We start from the raw sequence: 19706 nt of genomic DNA, 5'->3' as shown, positions 1-19706 counted from the left end.
GCATTCTCAAAGGCCACTAGAGGCCAAGCCTACACTAGAAAACTTTTGCTGGTTTATTAATATCACTATGGGTGTGATTTTTTTTAAACTGCATCTCTACACCACTAACAGTCTTAGTGAAAGGCAGCTATCCTAGCACAAAAATGCTTTAATCGGTATAGATTATTTCATTTGAGGAATTGGTATAAGATATACTGGGGAGAAAACACTCTTGCTTTTATAAGCTGCATCTATAATATAGCTATTTGGAAAATCTTTACCAGGTCAAGTACATGCTTTCTTAGGGCTAGTCTACACTAGAAAGTTAGGTTGACCAAATACATCACTCAGGGGTATGAAAAATTCACAGCCCAGAGCAATGTTGTTAAGCCAACCTATGCCCCACTGAAGACAGTGCTAGGTCAACAGAAGAATTCTTCCATTGACCTGGAGACCAAACCTCTCGGAGAGGTGGGTTAACACCACCAACAGAAGAACCCTTCTGTACTACAGCAGTGGTGCTGCAGAGCCGTAGCTGTGCCACTGTAGCATTTCTAGTATAGACAAACCCTTAGTAAATCACAGCAGGTGCATTTCACTTCATCCATATGCACATTTACCTTCATGCCTTTGCCAATGCCATCTGCAATTTGCAAATCTAATCCTTCCTTGCAGGTATAGAGGCAGTCTATCACCTTCTTGTTTTCCAGTTTACCAGACCGGATCATTAATCCGGCCAGATTGCCTCGGAAAAACTGAGCCATGTGGAGTTCGCCACCTTTATAAAGAGAAGGGGGAAAAAAATCTTTATAGACCTTAAATCTTTTCTTTTTATCATCAAATGTGCTTTATTTTACCATTATGTATTCACATGCAAGTTAGTTTATATCCATTCCGGGTATTAAACTTGTGATCATGTTCAAGCACAATGAAAGAATTAAACAGTTCATCATGCATATGGCCCTCAAAACAGACATGTATGGCCATCCTGAACTGTGAAGCGGAGGCTAGTGTTTCCATCACAAATGTTACTTTTGCCTATACAGCGAGGTGGTGTACTTAAAGAAGACCATAGACAGAGCTTATGAGCTCTCTGATGAGACTTTAACCTTAGTGCTGAAATGGTATCTCCTATTTGTCATTAACGCTAGAAAATCAGGAGACACCTATCAGGATAGGAGAAAGTGCAACAAAGTACAATTTATGCTAAACCAAGAACCTGAAGTGTTGCATACATTTTAAACCAGAAGGGATAGTTACGATGATCCAGTCTGCCTGACACAGAGCACAGAATTTCACTTAGTAACTCTTATTTCAAGTTCATCATTGATTGAGCTAGAGTGCAGTTTCAGAAAGACATCCAAGTGATAGAAAAATCCACTGCAGCCCTCAGTAAGTGGTTTCAATAGTTTCCCTCATTTAAAAAATGTTGCACCTCACTTCCAGACTGAATTTGTCTAACTCCAACTTCCAGCCCTTGGATCTTGTTATGCTTTTGTTTGCCAAGTTAAAAGTAAGCTATCAGAAATCTTCTCATGTATGTACTTCTACGGCATTCAAGGCAGTTCCAGACCTTACACAAATAGTAAGTACCTAAATGTATTCTCTTAGAAATATGTAGTAAATTAAATCTCAAACCAAGACATGAAACCCAGAGAACAACTGAAACTACGTGGAACAATAAAACATTGCAACGTCAGCCAAATGGGAAGAAAAGCTGGTATTTCTGTTGGCTCCAACTGGCATTTTTACAGACTTCTGGTCAAGTGAGTACTCCACTAGGAATTCTAGGTGTTATCAAGACACATTGTCCTTTGGGTTACATATACGACCTATGCAATGATATTTGAATAAAACTGGATAAAAAAAAGTGTAGCTAATACTTTGTATTAATGGCTCATATTACACCACTTCACTGCAATCACAATGGTTTCAAGTTTGTCCATGGATGTGCACTTATATGCAGTAAAAATAAAATCAGGAAGTGAAGCATTGGAAACAACAGTACAATGAAGAAACAGCCCAGAAGCAGATTATGTTGGGGTGTCAATGGCCAAAATGCAATGCCTGCATTTCATGCTATGGGTGAGATGAAGCAATGTCTTGGCTTAAAAATGAAATAAAAAAAAGTAGTGGAAAATACTCCAGCAACCTGCAGATGTTTCAGGCACAGTTTCATTGTCATTTTCATTTCCTGTATATTCTGTAGAAAAGCAAGACAAAGAATAGGGACAATGGGGAAGGGACCAAGTAGTGAGGGACTTGTAAGTTATTTCTCACACACACACACACCCTTTCACCAAGCATATTCTGCTTATATCCCAACCAGCTTCTCACAACTGGTATGAATTTAATCAGTTTTAGCCTTGGACACAGAGTTGGATTTTCTTATATAAACCATTGCCAAACCCAGCAGCTAGCATACTTCATATTCCCATCTTCACAGGTATGATGCGGAGATTAAAGTCTATGTTAACAGATCTCCTAAGGAAAAAAGTATTATGGACAGATCAAAAGGAGCCATTACTGACTAATAATTCAGACCAAATTAATAATACTGCATATATTAATTGGCCAATTTTTGAAATTGCAGCTTTTTAAAAGAGTAGTAGACTAAAAATGTTAAAGAGGATTTAGAAAGCATAACTTTAAGGAGGGAAAAGTTTTAAAATCTTCTTTAAATAAATTGGGCTGCTCTAGATTACATATAAAGTTTGGTAAAGCAAACAATATTGCTCTCAGGTCAAGACCTTAAGCATTAGTTTCACTCTTGCATAAAATTCTTCTTTGACTGAGTTATAATCCTCTTAAAATAAGGTTTTCAATAGAATTCCCTGATAGACCCACAAGTCCTCGATCCCAAAGTTTTAGCATCCCCATTTCAATCAAGTCCATTACTGGCAACAGCCATGATGGAAGCAGGAAAGAATGAAAGGATTATATAGTGGTGCTAATGCACATCACTACAGGGAACCTCTATGTGGAGGCCAAAGGAACACAAATATTAACAGGTAAAAATGATTGGGCTTGTGTTAGGATATAAGAGCCTATATTGAAGCCTTGGAGGATTCCAGACATTTAGCTGGCAAATTACTTCTGGTTTCCCCTGGCACACTGCAGCGCTCTGGAAGCTAGTTACTGCTCCACTTGCTGCTGCACTATAGCAAAACAAAAAGGGATAATCTGAAATCCACCTATATAGCAATAAATGAAGTGAACTGGAACCTCACTAATTCACTCTAATGATTGGGAGACTGGTTGCAAGTTAATGAATTTTGCAAATGAGCAAGTATTGAAAAGGTAATAGGCCCCTCACAATACGTAATGCTTATTCTGACCACTTGACTGTCATTTTATCTTTCCAAGGCCTCAAATCTCAGAGAAAAAAAGAGGCACCATAAGACTCTCCTTACTGCATGCTCTATGAATGTCCTATGTACTGTATGCAGATGCAACAGTTTGACATAAGCTTGCAGACCTATACTAAAATATTTATGATCTAATACTTGTTCTACTAAAAAAGTATTGTTCTATTAGGTCAAGATTTTCTAGCTAGATCAGCAGTTTTCCAACTCGTAAGTAACTTGATCAGTAAGCAAAATGCATTAAAAAAAAAAAAATGCACTGAACTGAGCAGCCCACTGCAGTGCCTTGGTAATCTACTTCCAATGCTCCATGTTCAGATGACACCTGCCCCATTTTCTCAGGCTTTTGATGAGTAAGCATCACCAGTATTATAGGCTGTGAATCAGCATTAAGCAGCCTGCAGAGAATCACAATTGAAGCTTAGTTGGCATATAAAACTGCTGCTATTTTTTTCTTTTTATAACCACAAGTGGCTAAATCCTCAAGGGAAAACATTACTGTTACTTAATTAAATCCTCAAATAGAAACATGGCCAAAAATGAGAGCTTGCTTTTTCTAAAGTCTGTTTTCTAACCTAATCTGAAACAAAGGTTCTGCCTAGTAATCTTAAGAATAAAATGTACCTTTGTTAGTATTACCAAAAATGAAACTGACTATACTCCCATAGTTATTACAGAAATCACTTCTTAAGTGAAACCCTGCCTGGCATTTCTAGATGTAATTTGGTATTTCATATCTACCTATGGGTGATGAGTACAACGGAACTCCAGAAAAGGTGACTAAATTAAAGAAGAAATATGGGATAGTGGGCCAGAGGAAAAAATCTGTAGGAGATGTAAAAAGCAATCTTTCATTGCCCTGAAGAGAACTAACCATTCATGGAGATGAGAAATTAATCATTACCTTGCCAACATGCTCCAACTACCAGCTGAGTTTCTATCTTGGAAGGATGTAGTGGGTAATCCTCAGTCACTGGGAAAGGATCATATGAAACTCCATCTACATAGAGTGTCACTGTTGGAAATTCAACATTGAGGACATAATGATGCCATTCCTTGTCACACACCTAGGAAGAGAAAGACCGGTAATGTTTAAAAACAGAGTTCCACCACCTTTTATTTCTTAAGTAAAATTTTTTGTCCAAGAAACAATTTTTTTTTTAAGTATATAAATAAAGTTGTGGACAGCAAAGCTGTTTCCAAAGAAGCTTGTCTGCGTTAAATCCATTAATAGTTTCTTCTATTGCCAACAAAGGAAAGTTGCAAAGTCATCATATGGGCAAATATTTCTGTGCAATGAATTTAATTTTTACAAAACCTATAACACAGCACAGCCGAAATCAGAAAAGACAAAAGTAGTCACTGGAGTACACTTAGTACACTGCCATATTAAAACACTGTTTGAAAAATTTTCATCCTGTTCTGCTGAAGTATTCTGTGTAATATATAAATATGGCAATTTCCAGAAAAAAAAAAAAAAGTCCCAAGCCAAAATCAGAGATCTTTAATAATGGAAGCTGGTTGCAATTATGGGAATGTTGCCAACTCCCTATACCCATGCACAAGGCCATTTTATAATCACAGCAGCATATGCCAGTATGTGAAGAATGCTAGAAAGTTACTAATTGTGTGGTTACATTCCAGCATCAGAAATTCAGATGTGTCTTACTGCTTATATAACTGGCACCAAACAAACAGATCCTCAACATTAGCTGGAAGCAGTTAAAGGAACCTCTATATGAGAGCTATTAACCACACAAATTTACTTATTTTGCTCACATTTATTGGTCTAATAAAAAAAAGTTAAACTCTCTAATGTTAGTCTTCCTGATCATGACTGCTACCAATATTACAAAAATTGCTTTACCAATAAGTCAGTTTGCTTATCTAACGCCAGCAATGCACATGGTGTGAGGAAAATTCTTCTTCCAGTGTGCAAAATTAAAAAAAGTTTATCTATTATCTTATTACATTCTTTGGCTACAAAAAAAGTCATATGCTCACAAATACTTAATTGTTATAAACACATGGGAATACTTGCAAGTACAATGGTCATTCATTTTTTATTGTGTTCAATGGAGACAAGTTCCACCAAATCTGGTTCCTATCTTTTAAACACTTAATTTACTCACCTAAAGTTAGTTTCTACCACCCTTACTCATACGGAGTTGAACTGTATTCCGTAACTAATCCCCATTGACTTCTTGAGGGACACTACAGAAGCAAGATGTAACTCTACATGAATAAGGATAGCAGAATATGGCCTTGAAACTTTAGAACTATAAAACACAGTTCAGTTTATTTTAGTAAACTGTGGAATAAGGAGTTTGGATTGCCACAAAAACTTAATTTACAAGTAAAACTATCATGCTGTTTTAGGCTCCTATGGATACTTAAATTGTAATTTCTTAACAAGTACCCTTTTCATACTCACCTGGTTCAGTTTCCAGTGGAATTCAGCAGGTTTGTAAGTTTTTCCCTCTGAAGGATCTTGGCGGAAGAGGAAAACAAGTCGGCAATTGTGTACATAAAGAGAGTAGTGGTGCCGGTTCATATCTGCACAAAAGGTTACATTAATGTTACTCTTTCCCATTGCCCTGTGCCCTAAAACTCTAGAACTGGAAACGATAGTTGAGAATTCACGTAACCCTAAACTACATGACTGATATGTAAATGTGCTATTATGTCCTACAGGATACTATTCAGCTTCACAAATGAGACCACGAGACAGATTTAAAAGAAATCAAGCATGCTATAGCTTCAAGCGAAAAGAAGTACCCACGAAGCAGTTTTAGGTCATCCATTCCTAAACAATCCAACAGTAATACTGATAACATCATAGCTAATAAGACACGTGTTCTTCCTTCCCCTTCCCAACCAAGGACTAGGATTAAAGCATCACAGGGGTAAGCCTACCAATAGGAGAAAATCGAACAAAATTCAAATTGTGGGTAGTGAAAAATCTTCTGTTACCAATTAAACAGCATGTCTTGCTGTTTAATTAACACCATTTACCACGTATATAGCACTATAGGTAGGAAAGATGCTTTATGAGGATATTAAACACACATGGTCCATGCCCTAAAGAATTAATCTAAACCAGGGTTTCTCAAACTTCACTGCACCGTGACCCCCTTCTGACATAAAAATTACTACATGACCCAGGAAGGGGGACTGAAACCCAACCCTCACCGCCCTTGGCAGGGTGGCCAGAGCTGAAGCCCAACCCCTGCTGCACAGGGGGTGGGGTGGACAAAGCCAGGAGGGGGGCCAAAGCTTGAGTGCTTCAGCCCAGGTCGGGGGAGACTGTAACCTGACCCCCGCTACCCAAGGCTGAAGCCTGAGTACTGCTGCCCTCAGGCTTCAGGTTCAGCCCTAGGCAGTGGGACTTTGACTTTGGCTTCAGCCCCCAGGCCCCAGCAAGTCTAACACCAGCTCTGGCAACCCCATTAAAATGGGCTTGCGACCCACTTTGGGGTCCTGACCCACAGTTTGAGAACTGTGGATCTAAACTAAATATAAAAGGAAGATGTTAGGAGATACAAGGAAGTGAGAGTGAGGATGAAGTAATTTTAATTCAGGTTACCCATATCTTGCATAAATCAGCCAAGGAGGGAGGGAAAGGAAAAGCCCCAAACCTTGTAGTTTCCCATCCCAACACCACAAATGTATTATGAATAGAAACATATTATGATTAAACATAAGAGACCTAGTTTTTTTAAAAAAAACAAACTGTATAATATCCTGCTGAAAAGAAGATGAAAGGGATTCATAATTTCAGAAATTATCAACCTCAAACAATACTGGAATATGCATAACTGTGCAGAAAAAGCAGCCTGTTTTGGAAATATGCTGCATACCACCTCTGTACACCCCCCTTCCCTGTTAAAATAGAGCACAACTCTAAACTAAGTTTATTTTTTCTCCATTCAAATTACTTCAAGGATTCCAATAATTCCAAGGATTCTTTGTTGATCCTATCTGATACTCTCAAGCAAACACACACAAAAAAGTTTCAAAGAATGATCTTTGATACGAGGTAGACACTATCAACAGTAGGTTGAAAAATATTTCTTAGATCAGATGTAAAGAGATGTCTCTCTCTCTTTTGATCAAATTCAATTCTGTTAATGATAGGGGGCCTGTTTTGTTTTGCTTTGCTTGTATTTTTGGCTTGGCTTCCTTTGAGAGACCAGACAGCTTGTTACCCAGAATGCCTTCTTCTAAAAATCACTGAACAAATCCCCTGCTCTAGCTAACAAAGGCAAGAATCTTGTACTTTATCAGCAAGCAATTACGAAAGAAGAGTTATCAGATATTCTTTTGTACCAATACAGTGACATTGCATTCCATATGCTTTGTAAAAATATGCTTATGAGTGTAAATATGATGTAACTGGAATATGCTTCAGGCAAAAGGTATCATTACAAAGGTTATCTTGTAAGGTATCATTACAAAGGTTATAACCTACTGAATATATTCCTCTTATTTGTATGCATGTATCATTCTTGTATTTGAAACTAGGAATATGAAATATAACTGTGAGGTCCTACTGTAATTATGCAAAGTGTGGGCCATTAATGGTGGTTTAGAATCTTGATGGCTCTCACTGACTAGGACAATTGGTTGTAAATCGTTTCTTTACTTGCAAGCCTTCCTGTATACGTGCGGACCAGCCCTGGAAGAATGGAGGGGGGTCTCACAGGACAAGTGAACCTGTCACCTGATACTGGAATCCATCTTAAACCTGGTGCTTTTCCATTTAGAAGGAGGGGTGGGAACCCAGAGAGACAAAAAGATTCCCGCCTTGTGCCAAACATATGAAAGGGGGTGGAACAGAAAAAAGGGGTCCCAGTCATGAGAAAGTCCCTGCTTTTCACCCAAGATGTCTGTGGAAACTAACAAGGACTGTACCAGGGGAAAGGATTGGGCCCAGACTAGGAAGGAGTCTAGTCTGTGAAAGAAACCTATTGAAACATCCCTGAGAGTGAGATTTACCTGTAATCAGTTTCTTAATGTATTAAGCTTAGACTTGTGTGTTTTGTTTGATTTTGCTTGGTAACTTACTTTGTTCTGTCCGTTATTACCTGAAACCACTTAAATCCTACTTTTTATACTTAATAAAATCACTTTTGTTTATTGATAAACCCAGAGTAAGTGATTAATACCCAGGGGAGGCAAACAGCTGTGAATATCTCTCTATCAGTGTTATAGAGGAGGGACAATTTATGAGTTTAACCTGTATAAGATTTATACAGAGTAAAATGGATTTATTTGGAGTTTGGATCCCATTGGGATCTGGGTGCTGGAGATAGGTGACCTGCTGAGCAGTTTTTGGTTAAAGTCTGCAGCTTTGGGGTCATGGACCAGACCTTGGTCTGTGTTGCAGCAAGCTAGCATGTCTGGCTCAACAAGGCAGGGTTCTGGAGTCCCAAGCTGGCAGGGAAAACGGGCTCAGAGGTAAATTCAGCATGACAGGTGACAGTCCCAAGGGGGTCTCTGTGACCGAAGCCATCACAAATACCATCTTCAAAATGGCATTTGAAGCATTCACAGAAACTATTCAAAGGATAAGAGCAGCTTCACCACGGAGGGGGTGGAAGGAGAGGGAGAGAGCTATTTTCCCCTAGAAGCAAATATTCCACATTCAATCCTCTTTAAAAAAAGAAAACAAAACAGAACAGTGAGGATCCATATTGCTAAACCTACTGCATATAGCCTCATGACAGTCATGAGGTATCAAGAATGAGGTTCTTTCAAATAACACAATCTAAACAGATTGTACTGCCAGATCAATTGGTATATCACAATGGCTAAAATCTCTACAGTATAAGGAAACTGGTATCAAGTTCCCTTTATCTACACTAAAACTAAATACTCTAAGGGCTTGTCTGCACAGGAAAATTGATCAGCAGAACTACAGCTGTATAATTATACTGTTCTAGCTATACCAATATAACTCCCTACCTGGACATTACTCCAGAATAAAAGTGAGTTTTTCAGCGTGGCTTGTTGCTTCCAAAGTGAATCTAATCTAGAAGAGCCTTGAGTGACCTGCAACAAATATATCACCAAAACCAAAGAGAGACTGTTTACAACTGAAGTATTTACAAACCTGTTTTGTCTGAATTGCAGAGTATTGTCTCCTTCTCCTTGGTACCAGGCCCATGCCTCATCCACACCGAAATCATAAAGGGCTCTTTTAGATTGACTGTGACAATGCCATCTGGAATCTTCACAGCTTGAGTGCCATTAAATTCAAAGACTTGGTCACTGTCATGGCCATTATCAGTAGGAAGTCCTATTGTCCAGTTAGCAGTGCTACTTGGAGGGGGAAGCAGCTCAGCTGTGCCAGAGGAAACACCTACAATAAAAGTATATTACTAAAAATACACAGAAGGAATCTAAAAATACACAGAAGGAATCTAAGAATTGGTGTCAAACCAAATTGTTTGTTTGTTTTGATTGCTAACCTTTCAGCATTAGCTGTAAGAATCCTGTATTAGTGTCATGCACCAAGCAATTTCAAATTAAATTGCAATGCAGTTAAACATGGTCAGGCCTAACAGCTTTGAATTACTTGTTCCAGCCATTTAACCTCTTGGTAGAGATCCAATCTAGCAAACAACGTTTGCTCTCTAGGCTTTGCCTACCTAGAGCTTCCTTGTCACTGTTTATGCTAGGAGTCATAAGATCATACATTAAGGCATTTTACCTCCTGAATTCCTGAGCCATGAGGATGACACCACTTTTCTCCCGTTATAACTCTTTACCAGTCTTGAGATCTTTACTTCTTCTGGTTAAAGAGGGCTGGATGAGATTCCCTTTGGAGCCCAAATCAGTCACAAGAATGGACGTTTAATCATGCAAAATATCCACTCCCTAAAAGAAGCTCAGCATTCTGTTTACTCAGCACTCCAAATCCAGGGTAACTGATGTCACAGTGAAGCACACCAGACTTCTGCATTGATTAATAGTGCCAGCAGCTCAGGAACTGCCACAATATTAAGTAAACTTCACAAATATGGATGTTATTGGTTAAAGTTTCAGCAGATAATAAGACTGCTGCACACATGTATCCAGCTAAAACCTACATACAAGTCAAGTTCAGCCCCTGAGTAAGCAGAATTGCTCATGTAAAACTTACACCATTATAAAGACAATAGTGTAAAGAGGAGAGATAAGGGACAGAGAATAAGTTTAAGCCTTATCTATACTACACAGTTTTGTCAGCAGAAGGCAGCTTTTGCCGACAAAACAGTAGAGATGTACATACTATAATGCTACTTTTGTTGGCAAAACTCTTGTTTTGCCGACAAAATAAAGCCACCTTGACAAGGGACATAGAGCTTTTTGCGGCAAAGTTAAAGAGACAAAGCATTGGTGTAGACACTGCCATTCATTATGTCGCCATAATTGGCCTCCCCCACTACCCCACAATGCCCACCATGACCACTCTGTTCACTGTTTCGAACTCTGCTGCACTGCATACAGCTACGCAGGCATGCACCCCTCTGTTTTTAAATCTCTGGGAAGTTCTGACAGCTAAGCATATGGCAGCAAACAGCAAATCATTAACCCAAAATCCTGCTTTCCCCAGGCAACAGGAACACAGCTGCAGACAGGCTACTGCTGGAAGGGGGAGGGGGCAAGGACAACTGCTGTGCAGAGCCAGGGAGGGAGGCGGTGATTAATATGGGGGGGGAAGTGTCCCCCTCTCCCTGCCGCAGGACTGGTTGCTTCCAGTCGCTGTCTGAACTTAAAGAGACAGCACGCCGACACACTCACTCTCCCCCCAACACACACACAGTATCTCTCACCTACACACTCCCCCAGTACATGCTAGTTTGTCTCTCCCCCACACATACTCTCCCCCGACACTTCAGTTGAAAAGTGGCTGGCAACCTAGTTGGACGCACATGGAAGATGGGATTGAGAAATCTGCATCATGTGATGCTATACCTGCCCATGAGGCATTGCAAATCCTTCCCAAAGCACCCAGCCGCCAGTTGCACACAGAGGGATAGCTACCCACAGTGCACTGCTCTCTGTGTCAATGCAAGAGCTGCTAATATGGATGCACTCTGCCGACACAGTGAGCACAGTGCGGACATGCAACAGAGGCATAACTTTTGTCGACAAAACTGTAGCGTAGACATAGCCTCAGTTAACATTTTGGGAGGAGAATTTCCTTCTCACACCCAATAAGACGGTTTGGCAACACAGGCCATTATAAGCATATGGCCAGACTTCCAGAGGTGCTGAGCCACCCACAGCTCTTGGGTGACTTCAACTGAAGGTGCTGAACATCACTGACAGACTGGCCCATAATTTCTATCCTTTCATTTTGCATCGGAGGGGCTCACGAATTTTAATCCTCCTAATCATAGCATAGGTGAATGCAAAAGGGCCCTCTAGCCCCTATGCAACAGAGCATAGATTTAGCTGGTTTAAGTGAAGTCCTTCATTCCAGGATTTATTTTCTCCACTTTATAATCCATCTCTTCATCACGGCCTCTGAAAAGACACCCCCACATTTGTCCTGCATCTTGAAAAATAGGCAATAATGATGAACATTTCAATAATGATGAACATCCACACACACCCCCAGTCATTCAATTCTGGAGCATTTTTCACCAGTAAGAGAAATTACTGCCCAAAATAGGAGAATAGGGAGGTTAAAAGGGGACTACACAATGATTCTTCTTTCTCTGATGAGATAGTCATTTGAAAACATCAAGTTCAGTCAGACTCACCAAGTATATAAAGGTCTGCTAGATAAGATTTTGGGGCAACTTTTGTACTGACATGTTATTGAGTCTGCCCATTCGTTTGATATTCCTTATTCTGACTTTTACTCAGTTTCAAACCAATCAATGCATTCTTACCACAGAGTCTGTGAAGGGATTTCTCAGAGTAAGTATCTCTGTCACAACCTTTCCCAATATGATTAGTCTCTAGTTCAACTGTTGCTTGTATAGAAGTTATGGGTTCATCACAGGTCTCCAAATGTATATTAGGGAATAGAGCCAGAGAACCAGTCCCAGGCTCATATTCCATTCTTTTGCTCCAGCCTGTATATCCACACAAAGAAGTAAGATTAGAGATCTCTGGTGTTTACCAGTGTTTAACTGCAGTAAAGTAATAGCAGCTGGTGAAAGGAGGGGATTGAACTAACCTTGCCAGCCAGGCTTGCATGTAGGCTTAATGCTAATCTTCACCAATACATCCTCAGCAGCTCTTTTCTTCCCACAGTCATATGCAGTTACTGTAAGCTTATATTGGTGCTCCTTGCCATAGTTTAACTTTTCTGTATTTTTTATATAACCTGGCAAAAGTGGAGAGCCAATTAACAGTGAATATATGTTCATCTTTTATATTCAGCTTCATTAAGTATACTTTTTTCCCCTCCAGGTGCTAAGACTTGGATAGTAACATGTAATTAAGCTTTAATTAACCCTTCCCTCAATTTATGTGGGTGTAATATCCTAAACAGCAAACTCAATTCTTTAAGATTAAACCCAGAAGATTAACACAAATAAATACAGCAGCAGATGCAGTCTTAGCACTGGCTTTTTACAGCTCATTATGTTAGTGTAAATCTTTTAATAAAACCAAAGATTTAACTGTCTGCAGATAAGGAGTGAGAACTCTAACTGTATGTGGCCTTCACAGTTCAGGGAGCAAGTTAAATTTGTACTTTTCATTGACCCCAGCATCCTCCACTCCATAGTGTAACCTCTCAAGCCCTCTCTGTGTCTTAAATAAGGTTTTACATGGTGTTTTCAAGCTTTATAAAAAGTTTATTTGTAAAACCAATCCTAAATACGGAAGAACAGTTATAGAAAGAAACATCTTAACAGCTGGTTTAGAACATGGTATATCTACATTGCTGTTTTTAAAAGACAAAACAGCAGCAGACCATAGGCTCTGTACTTCATGGTTAACATCCCATAAGACCTGAACTTGGCACCAGCTTCTTCAATAAAGCCCACAATTAAACATGCTACAGAAGTTTGAAAAAGACTGTCCTTCCTGACCAAAACAGCAAATGCCTTAGAAACTGCTCTCTTTGGTCCCTGGGTTCTAAAATGTTGGGGGGGGGGGGGGGGAAGGGGGAACACGGACACAACACTTTCCAACAAAATAAAATTTCAGAAGCAGCAAACACACTTGAAGTCACTGCTATTTGAGTGTGGCACTGAATGTAGACTTGTGGAAGCTAGATATGTTAGAGAGGTGAAATAGCGAGGTTCATACTAACGGTGAAAGACAACTTACTTTATATTATATACAGTTCAAATAGGACTCTAAAATGCTCACAAAAACATGTCTGCTCAGTTACACTGTAGAACTAGATTATAAAATGGAGTGATTTAAGTTTGTAATAGAATACTCTGAAGCACTAATTTTATTTTGACATTGACCAAATTTGAAACATTATTCTAAAGTACCACATTAGAACAATTTCTCCCCCCCCTTGGTTCTTACCATCTTTGTCAACAGCAAAGGGAACATCTGGAGTTACAATTTCATAGGTGCATATCTGGCTGAACTGGGGAGAACAATCTGCATCCACAGCTTCTACTTTCAGGATGTTGTCATACCTCTTCCCCTCAATAACTGTTGCTTTGTAGGACTTCTCTTTAAACACCGGAGCATACTCGTTAACATCATTCACCTGAATATGTACTGTTGCTCTGGAGAGGAGACAGAATGGTCAGCTTTTAACACTGGGTGAAATAGGAATGTTAGAGAGCTGCCACTCAACTAACATAGGAATGTAAGTTGAAATCTGGGGGTACGCTGGGGATCTGGGTGCTTGTGGTTCATCTGGGTGGCCCAGGAGCAGGGGGAGTGGGGCTCGTTGGGAGGTTCTGGGTGCGGGGGAGGGGGAGGGGGTCAGGCTCAGCGGGAGTGTCTGGATGCATGGCTGGTGGGGGAGCAGCTCCATGTACAGTGATTCCTCCCCCTGTAGCTGAAGGAGCGATCAGAAAGTAATTTTTCTGCAGGGAAGCAAAGAAATCTGCAGGGGACATAAATCCTGCGCATGCACAATGGTGCAGAATTCCCCCAGGAGTAATAAGTCCTCAACACCCCTGTGCAATAAGTAAGTTATTGCCATTTTACAGAGGAAAACTGAGGCAAAGAAAGGTTAAAAAACTAAAATTTGTGGCAAACTGGGAATAAAACCTCAATATCGGATTATTAATTGTGTGCTTCAAACACGCTACTATCCCTTTCTGCTATCATGCACCATCAGACAGCAAGCTTATACTACACCTAATATTATGTTTTAATCAACAATTTATTATGGAAAACAAATATAAAATGACAATTAGAAGTCAGGCTTCAGACTACTGGCTCAATCAAGAACATTAGACTAGTTTTGTTTCAATAAGAATATACCAAGTTGTGTAAGTCAGCTAAAACAAAATTAGCTCTTTTTTGTAGGTGGAAGTGAAAGGTCAGAGATTATGAAAATAGCAGAAAACCCACCTAAAATATTTTATCATGAGCCAAGTAATCCCAGAAAGTCTGGGACACAGTGCCTTTCCTCTTGTACTTGTCACAGTGTGTGTGTAAATACAGAATGGAAAAATGTGTCAATGAAGAAAACAACAAAGAGCAAAGTGTGAATCATGGAACAAGTGTCAGGAATGTAAAAACACTAGAGAGAAACATTTTATTAATGCATCCATCCTCCAGAAGTAAATATTTCTAATGCTTACCTAAGAGTTTCTCTTTTTAAAAAGGGGGCTTATTTTAGCCAATATGGCCAACAAATGCAGTGCAAAGAGACTCACTAGACATTTAAATTTTCTTTAATGCAGGATACATTTTCATCAGCAGGAAGAGATTAACTTTATTGCCACACATCAGTTAAGGACATTCAGGATAGTACATTCTCAATAATCTGTATGAGAGTAACATATTTCAACACCAAGAGAACGAGCAATACAGAGCTGATGACTAAGAGCCTAGCCACCCACAAAGTGAAAGTGCAGTTTTTGACACCGGGGGTGGGTTTAAGCAGTCATTTATTGATGCTCTAGGAAGCAAGTATCCCAGTGCTGTTGCTTTTTTACCCATGCACTGGGCTTGCTCTAAACTGTTGACTCCGCTTGTCTTCCCTTTTGTATCTAGCCAATGTTCCTTTTGGTGGGAACTGGCATTTACATTTTGAGTTTGGTATCAGAAGGGTAGCAGTATTAGTCTGGATCTGTAAAAGCGGCAAAGAGTCCTGTGGCACCTTATAGACTATAACGTGCCACAGGACTCTGCCATTTTGTGTTTGGTCCATCTCCTGCAGCAATGGGGAAAAGTGGCTGAAAATTGCAAATTCTACTACAAAATGAACAGCTGCTGTGCAGAGGGAGTCACATGAAGCCACACTTTACAGAGGATAGAATTCCACCCAGTCTCTGAAGTGGTTTGTAATCTTTTCCTTTTGAGTATTTCTTCAATAGTTGATTGTATCATCAAATATTTCATTTACCTAAATATCACTTTTCCTACAGCATCTTTCCCTACGAAAAGGCTTCCCATGCTTGTATCCCCTTTACCTTAGGTAAGATATATAGCTAGGAAAGGTTTCAGAGTAACAGCCGTGTTAGTCTGTATTCGTAAAAAGAAAAGGAGTACTTGTGGCACCTTAGAGACTAACCAGTTTATTTGAGCATGAGCTTTCGTGAGCTACAGCTCACTTCATCGGATGCATAGCATATCGTGGAAACTGCAGAAGACATTATATACACACAGAGATCATGAAACAAAACTTCCTCCCACCCCACTCTCCTGCTGGTAACAGCTTATCTAAAGTGATCATCAAGTAGGGACATTTCCAGCATAAATCCAGGTTTTCTCACCCTTCCCCCCCCCCCCCCCCCCCCCCATACAAACTCACTCTCCTGCTGGTAATAGCCCATCCCTCTTTGAAACCTCTCTTTATAATGCGCATGATAATCAAGGTGGGTCATTTCCAGCACTAATCCAGGTTTTCTCACCCCCCCCCCCCCCCCCCCACACACACACCCCTCCAAAAACCACACACACAAACTCACTCTCCTGCTGGCAATAGCTCATCTTACAATGTGCACAGCAATAATCCAAGTTTAACCAGAACGTCTTGGGGGGGGTTTTGTAGGAAAAAAACAAGGGGAGATAGGCTACCTTGCATAATGACTTAGCCACTCCCAGTCTCTATTCAAGCCCAAATTAATAGTATCCAATTTGCAAATGAATTCCAATTCAGCAGTTTCTCGCTGGAGTCTGGATTTGAAGTTTTTTTGCTTTAAGATAGCGACCCTCATGTCTGTGATTGCGTGACCAGAGAGATTGAAGTGTTCTCCGACTGGTTTATGAATGTTATAATTCTTGACATCTGATTTGTGTCCATTTATTCTTTTACGTAGAGACTGTCCAGTTTGACCAATGTACATGGCAGAGGGGCATTGCTGGCACATGATGGCATATATCACATTGGTGGATGTGCAGGTGAACGAGCCTCTGATAGTGTGGCTGATGTTGTTAGGCCCTGTGATGGTGTCCCCTGAATAGATATGTGGGCACAGTTGGCAACGGGCTTTGTTGCAAGGATAGGTTCCTGGGTTAGTGGTTCTGTTGTGTGGTATGTGGTTGTTGGTGAGTATTCGCTTCAGGTTGGGGGGCTGTCTGTAGGCAAGGACTGGCCTTTCTCCCAAGATTTGTGAGAGTGTTGGGTCATCCTTCAGGATAGGTTGTAGATCCTTAATAATGCGTTGGAGGGGTTTTAGTTGGGGGCTGAAGGTGACGGCTAGTGGCGTTCTGTTATTTTCTTTGTTAGGCCTGTCCTGTAGTAGGTGACTTCTGGGAACTCTTCTGGCTCTATCAATCTGTTTCTTCACTTCCGCAGGTGGGTATTGTAGTTGTAAGAATGCTTGATAGCTAGGAAAGTAATCACATCTCCTCCTGACCCAATTCTCATCTTGTTTATACCCTTCTTCCCTGAGCACTACCAGTAGTCTGCCACATGCTGTACAGATGTTTCTTCCAAAGTGCTGTATTATTTTTAAAGCAGATGTTACTATGTGGTTATTTCCTTTCCATCTACATAAAGAGCAGATTGCTTTGGTAGTGTCGTTTTAATCTAGAAAGAGAGGACTCTTAAACCAACAATTTGATTTTCTATTCAGGCTGCTTGGAAATTATAGAAGCATGTGTTCCTTTACCCCTCCACAATACTAACACCTATTGGAGAGATTTTCTTTGGACTACTCTTTCAGCTCAGTTTCCCTTGGAGGTCCTTGCTCTTATGGGATTTTAACTGCTTTCCTCAGTATTTCCAATTTAGCCTAATTTAGCACATTAGTTTCCTGTGGAACATCCAGAGGTGTCAATATGTCAAAGGACAAATAAGTCACTACACCCTAGAATTTACATGTAGCGACTTCAAAGCAATTCTCGTTTTGCTTTGAACCACTTGCATTAATATAATTTTTAACCTTCAGAACCACCTGATTTACGTTCATTTCAAATATACAGGCTATAGGCCACATCAATCAGAAGACTACTTAAACTGAACTTCCCCTCAGCCACCCACAGATTTACTTACTTGTGGGATTTTTTTGCATTAGCTCCATCTGGTCCTTTTCCACAATCATAGGCCTGGATGGTGAATGTGTAGTCCTTCTGTAGTTCACAATCAAGTTTTTCTTTAGCGCGTATTATTCCCTCACCAGTGGATTTATCCACTACCACAGCATCAAAGGGGACATTTTGCCCATGAATTTTAAATCCACAAATCTCACCTAGAGATTCAAAGCAGCACAGGTTAGAATTTCAGTCAAAAACCTCTCCATGCATTTTCAAATGTAAATGACTCAGTATTTTGCAGCCAGGGATTTGTGAGGGTCTGTGGACAAAGCAAGAGCACTGTGCTTTAAAATGGGTGAATTCTGGGAAATTTAGTAAAAAAAGCATATGTCTGCCTTCCAAGCAACTTGTTTACTTTGCATCCATTCATGCAGGAATACAAAAGAGAAACGTAGACAGGCATTTCACAGGAGTACTTGAGATAGCTCTAGGGTAAGAGTAGATCTTATGAGAGCATACAGCCAAGGCCACTGGTAAGATCTTCTATGCCAAGCTACTGGGAATAGCTGGGCAGCTTGTTTACTTTGACCAAAGCAGAAGGTTAAAATGCACATTTACAAGTTGAGAGGTGAAGAAGCTTCAGGTAGAGGTTCAGCACCACAATTACAGAAATTCTGTCAACAGATCAAATGGACAAAGTCTTCCTGTGCAATGTACCTGGCTAAAATTAGGGAATCAAAATAAACTACTGAATGAGAAAGGTAGAAATACCAACTTTTCAGGCATCCATTTCAACGCTGTCTACTAATATACCAATTATGTTAAATCTTGACAGCTATTTCATGTAGAGGGATTTACTAGATATTCCTTTCTAGTCAGACTTTTCTTTCTAACAGACCTAAAAAAGAAACCTAGAAAGTAAATCACTTTTATTATGTCTAAAACTATTTATAAACTGGATTATAAATCAGATCTACTATTACTACTTAATCATATAGTGAGGAAAGTGTATTGCAGGTTGTGGCTATGTTTTGGCAATTATATTACTTCTTCACAAAATGTGTGGGAGAAACCTAAGATGCCCCAAAAATGTAAGCTACAAGTGAAAGTACTATTTTTTAACCAAAGCTTAACTGCAGTGTTCATATATCCTAAATATAATCCCAAACAGTTCAAATGGATGTCTGATTTAAAGATATTTCTAACCAAGGGTTTGGCTACATAACAGTTTCTATCAATATATTTTAAAATAGAAAAAAACTGGGAGAATAAAATGGGGGTAAAAGAGCATGACAGGATCTTCTGTTTAGGTGCTGATTCCCCATTTCATAACCAAAGTTAGTGGGTTAATATTCATAAAAGGGATAGAAAGAACCCTTTATCACCTTCTTTGGTGACTGTCACCTCAAAACTCTCTAAAGGGAGAAAAGATAAACCCAAGTCAGTAATACAGGAAAGACTGAAGAGGGAGCAAATAAGGAAAAAGTCAAAGATGCACACATTACACAGAAAAGCTTTGGACAAAATTGTATGAACAAATTCCAGTGGTCTTAACTGTTACAAATCTAGAGCCTCATTCACTAATGTGATTTAACCTCAGCCTTCAGTTTATCATACACTGTGAAATTCTCAGGTTAAATTAATACTTGCTTTCAGATTGTAAAAAGAGTTCATATTCCCTTATTGGGTACTGGTGATAAAACTGGATATTCATGTGTTAAACAGGTAGATACTAAGTGAACTTCTGTGTTTTTGCAGAACTCCATCAAGTTGAATTCTCACTGAACT

The 19706-nt window shown here is 39.7% G+C and overlaps 1 protein-coding gene across 4 annotated transcripts in view; it reads right to left on the bottom strand.

The window, feature by feature from the left end:
* Positions 1-19706, bottom strand: part of CLSTN1 (calsyntenin 1) — a 61610-nt gene that overhangs the window by 11450 nt on the left and 30454 nt on the right. Inside the window, exons 3-12 of one of the 4 annotated variants that reach the window (XM_037881474.2) lie at positions 19304-19333; positions 17938-18133; positions 13836-14044; positions 12523-12672; positions 12233-12418; positions 9460-9708; positions 5779-5900; positions 4249-4411; positions 2132-2182; positions 600-757 (exon numbers count right to left, since the gene is read on the bottom strand). In XM_037881474.2, the coding sequence (XP_037737402.1) occupies positions 600-757; positions 2132-2182; positions 4249-4411; positions 5779-5900; positions 9460-9708; positions 12233-12418; positions 12523-12672; positions 13836-14044; positions 17938-18133; positions 19304-19333 (1514 nt within the window). The remainder of the gene's footprint in view (positions 1-599; positions 758-2131; positions 2183-4248; positions 4412-5778; positions 5901-9459; positions 9709-12232; positions 12419-12522; positions 12673-13835; positions 14045-17937; positions 18134-19303; positions 19334-19706) is intronic. The other 3 variants (XM_037881475.2, XM_037881476.2, XM_037881477.2) reach the window with 3 other exon arrangements.

Source organism: Chelonia mydas, chromosome 18, assembly GCF_015237465.2.
Source record: "Chelonia mydas isolate rCheMyd1 chromosome 18, rCheMyd1.pri.v2, whole genome shotgun sequence".
Taxonomy (NCBI): domain Eukaryota; kingdom Metazoa; phylum Chordata; order Testudines; family Cheloniidae; genus Chelonia; species Chelonia mydas.
This window is presented reverse-complemented; position numbering and strand designations above follow the sequence as displayed.